The sequence below is a fragment of the Sinocyclocheilus rhinocerous genome, unplaced genomic scaffold (genome assembly GCF_001515625.1).
Source record: "Sinocyclocheilus rhinocerous isolate Xijiao unplaced genomic scaffold, SAMN03320098_v1.1 scaffold1256, whole genome shotgun sequence".
NCBI classification, from domain to species: Eukaryota; Metazoa; Chordata; class Actinopteri; order Cypriniformes; family Cyprinidae; genus Sinocyclocheilus; species Sinocyclocheilus rhinocerous.
In genome coordinates, this window is record NW_015646445.1 from 310,250 (window position 1) to 314,218 (window position 3,969).

The 3,969-nt window shown below is 40.6% G+C and overlaps 1 protein-coding gene across 2 annotated transcripts in view; it reads left to right on the forward strand.

The window, feature by feature from the left end:
* The window catches only part of LOC107707829 (cholecystokinin receptor-like), a 39,362-nt gene extending 35,876 nt beyond the window's left edge, over positions 1-3,486 (forward strand). For both annotated transcript variants that reach the window (XM_016511921.1, XM_016511922.1), the window contains one exon: positions 2,079-3,486. In XM_016511921.1, the coding sequence (XP_016367407.1) occupies positions 2,079-2,614 (536 nt within the window). In that variant the 3' untranslated portion in view covers positions 2,615-3,486. The remainder of the gene's footprint in view (positions 1-2,078) is intronic.
* Positions 3,487-3,969: the final 483 nt, after the last annotated feature.

The following is a 3,969-nucleotide window of genomic DNA, read 5'->3' on the forward strand; positions in this document are numbered from 1 at the left end:
TGACGAGGAGACATTTTGACATATAACTGTGCATTTGAACGTTTAAGCACAAGGCGCGAAAAATAACTCAAGTTTAGACTGGAGCTGTGAGCAGGTGCGTGCCACGCGAGTCAGGCTGAAACCGCAACGCGCGCATTTGCCAAAATGAATTCTGCCCCACTGCTTAATGTCCCTGAAAAGTTACATTTGTTTTTAAACCACAATGCTTAAAATGCGTTTAAATGAAAAGCTTAACCCACATCATGCCTCGCAAAACGATTGATAGGCTATATTTCTACCGGTTTATCTCTCAACCCATAAGCGAATATACTTTGTTCAAACACAAAAAGCAATATACATCCATCAAGTTGTTAACTTGTTAATCAAACTAACCTAAAATCTGTGCGGACAATGACACTGTGATTTTATCTGCTCCATGTGCCCGGTCCACTTGCTGTTTTCACAACTTCCACTCCATCATCAGCTTTAGTAAAATAACCTGATAGCTGGGACTCTCTAACTCATGTTTTCCCCTCTCTCCTCATTTTTTTTTTAGAATAACCCCTCTCTCACTTTCTTTTTAAAATAGTTTACATTTTTACTTATCGAAGATTGTTCTTTGCATGACCATTTCCAGATTATGCCAGAACGAAGTGAAGAGAGGTGAATGCGACATTGCAGTGATCACCTGATGGATAAGTGGTGCAGGGGTCGTTCAAAAGTAAAAATGTAGAATAAATGCATTTGATTGGTAAACTAAATTCAAACGAGACATTTTAATCTGTAAAGGTAATGCATGGAATATATGGAAAAGCTCCACTAAATAATAGTGCTAATATGTGAGGGGCGGGGCTTTGGCAATCTGCGTTACCGATGACCAGTCAATCTACTCCACAGCCAATCACGGGCCCCCTCCTTGTCCGGGCCCCGGGGCTTCAGCCCCGCCTAGCCCAATGGTTAATGCGGCACTGGGTACACTGTGGTCATAAAGGGAAGGACATGGTCAGCAACAATACTCAGGTAGGCTGTGGCATTTAAACAATGCTCAGTTGGTACTGAAGGGGCTTAAAGTGTTCCATGAAAATATCCCTTCACCATTACACCACCAGCACTTGCCTGAACTGTTGATACAAAGCAAGGATGGATCTATGCTTTCAAGTTGTTTACACCACATTCTGAGCATACCATCCGAATGTTGTAGCAGAAATCGAGACTCATCAGACCAGGCAACATTTATCCAGTCTTGTACTGTCCAATTTTAGTGAGTCTGTGGGAATTGTAACTTCATGTTCTTAGCTGGCAGGAGTGGCACCCTATGTAATCTTATTTTACTGTAGCCCATCTGCTTCAATGTGTTGTGCTGTAGCCCAAGGTTCAATGTGTTGTGCGTTCAGAGATGCTCTTCTGCATACCTCAGTTGTAATGAGTTACTGTTGCCTCAGTTCGAAGAAGTCTGGCCATTTTCCTATGACCTCTTGCCCACAGAACTGCCCCTCACTGGATATTTTAATTATTTTGGACATTTCTCTGTAAAACCTAAAGATGGTTGTGTGTGAAGATCTTAGTAGATCAGCAGTTTCTGATATACTCAGTCCAGCCCACCTGGCCCCAACAACCATGCCACATTCAAAGTCACTTAAATCACCTTTCTTTCTCTTTGAGTTCTCTGCACAATCTGACTTTGTTGCAGCCTAGAATTAAACTGCTGGTTTCGTCTGGCCAGCGGAGAACGGCACACTATTTCGACACTATTTCCTTGTTTAATACTGTAAATCATGCTTTGACACAATCTGCATTGTAAAAAGCACTATATAAATAATGGTGACTTGACTTGACTCTTCCTGATGTTTGGTTTGAACTTAATCAGATCTACATGCTAAATGCATTGCTGCCAAATGATTGGCCGATTAGATGTTTACATGAGCAGTTGATCAGGTGTACCTACATGTATATATGCTAATATATTAAATCGTTTTAATTTCTAATAGGTTTCATATATGTTTTTAGTGCAACTAAACAGAAATAACACAAATATGACTTTGTAAAAAACATTATCAATTGGCAGTACACCTTCATCTCTTAACTTCTTTTATGTACAGGTGTAAAGAATGGGTTGAATGGTGCACTGTCTTCTGGCCATGATGAGAGCGATGGATGTTATATCCAAGTCCCAAAGAAGTCCCCTGCTATGGAACTTTCTGCTCTAACCACCTCCGGCACCGTCAAGGCAGACCGTCCACGGAGCAACACCTCAGAGGCAAAGCTCATTGCCAAAAAACGAGTGATCCGAATGCTGATCATTATAGTAGCCATGTTCTTCATATGCTGGATGCCTCTATACTCTGCCAACACCTGGAAGGCTTTCGACCAAAAGTCTGCCCAGCGCGCACTTTCTGGAGCTCCCATCTCCTTCATTCAGCTTCTGTCCTATACCTCAGCCTGCGTCAACCCCATCATCTACTGCTTCATGAACACCCGCTTCCGGAAGGCTCTCTTGGTCACATTTGGGTGTTGCAGGAGCCCATGCCACAACCAGAGGAAGAGGAGGGAAGGTGATGATGAGATCACTGGAGTCACAGGGACGTCCATAACAAAGTTCAGTTATACCACCGTTAGCACGGTAGGACCGTGTTAGCATTAGCATTGCAGGCGTCTCCAGTTTGATCCTTTGTGCTTGTGACATGTACTGAGTTCAGATCACCAGATGTGTTCTTCTTTTTCATGGTGTCAACATGCTTTGTTCAATGTGCCAGTGTTCATTTTTATTTGGAAAAGAATACCTCATTTGTCTGGTCTTTCTGCCCAAAGTTGGTGTGTCAGTGGTAAACTGTCTTTCTGTAGTTGTGTCTTCAATTTATAGCATTATTGTGATACAATCAAAAGGTGTGGTGCACGGGATGTGCAAAGATGTAGCTATATTTTTATTGTGTAAGACTTGTATCTTTGATGTTATAGAACCAAATATTGCATGTTGCATGTTGCATGATCAAACACAAGACTACTCTTGTAGATAGCAGCTTTCCGGCTACAAAATGGTACATTTTCTTGTCTATTTTGAGTGTTGTGGTGTATCATCTGTTTTTTTGTTCTCTGTTTTGTTCTATGATGGTATCTTTGTCTTAATGAGCTTTGCTTAAATGGCACAACTGAGAGTCCTTCTTTTGTGTATTCTGATAATAACAACATCAGATGGTTTTGTAGGAGACAATGTTTAATTTGATCTCCTTCTTTTCTGATGCACATCTACTACAAGTTATCCTGCATGAAGATGTATCAGGTGGGCAAGGCAATTCAGTCGTCAACAGAATCAACGGTCTCTTGGAAATCTTCACCCCAGTTGAAGTGATGCCACGGTCAAAACTGCCAAGCTGCATGACAGGTTGGAATTTTAATGCTCTGGCACTGGAGATAGTGATTTAAAAGAAAAGTAATAAACCGTAGAGGGAAGTTTGATGTGATTGCCTTGGAGGCACTAATGTTCTAATACACATTCTCACTAAAACACTGCTAAAGAAAAAAAAAAGCATTCAGTCTATCTCACATTGCAATTGCTCTAATTGATTTCTTCCTTATTGGTGAAGCTGATGAGACACCTGGGATATTCGGCTTCTCGCCTTGCCCCAACGAACCCTCTCTGAATATATGAAAGGAGATCTAAGCTCTTGTTTGTGCTGAAATTAATTTATTCAGCGGTTCATGCTAAACATAAAAGCTGGATCTGGAACCAAGCGTTTTAAAATTCATCCTCAAACGGATGTAGCGCACATGAGATGTTTGTGTGCTTATACTTGGTTCATCTTGTTATCCACTGGATTGTTGAAATGCCTGAATGCCCATATTTTATACAAGTATTGGTAGCAGGGTTATTACAGTTAACTACAAACTAAAACAGAAATGAAAATAAAACCCTTAAACATTTTTTTTGTCACTTAAAAAAATGAATGTTAACTTAAATAAAATTGTAAATTCCAAGGCAACATTTCTCATTTT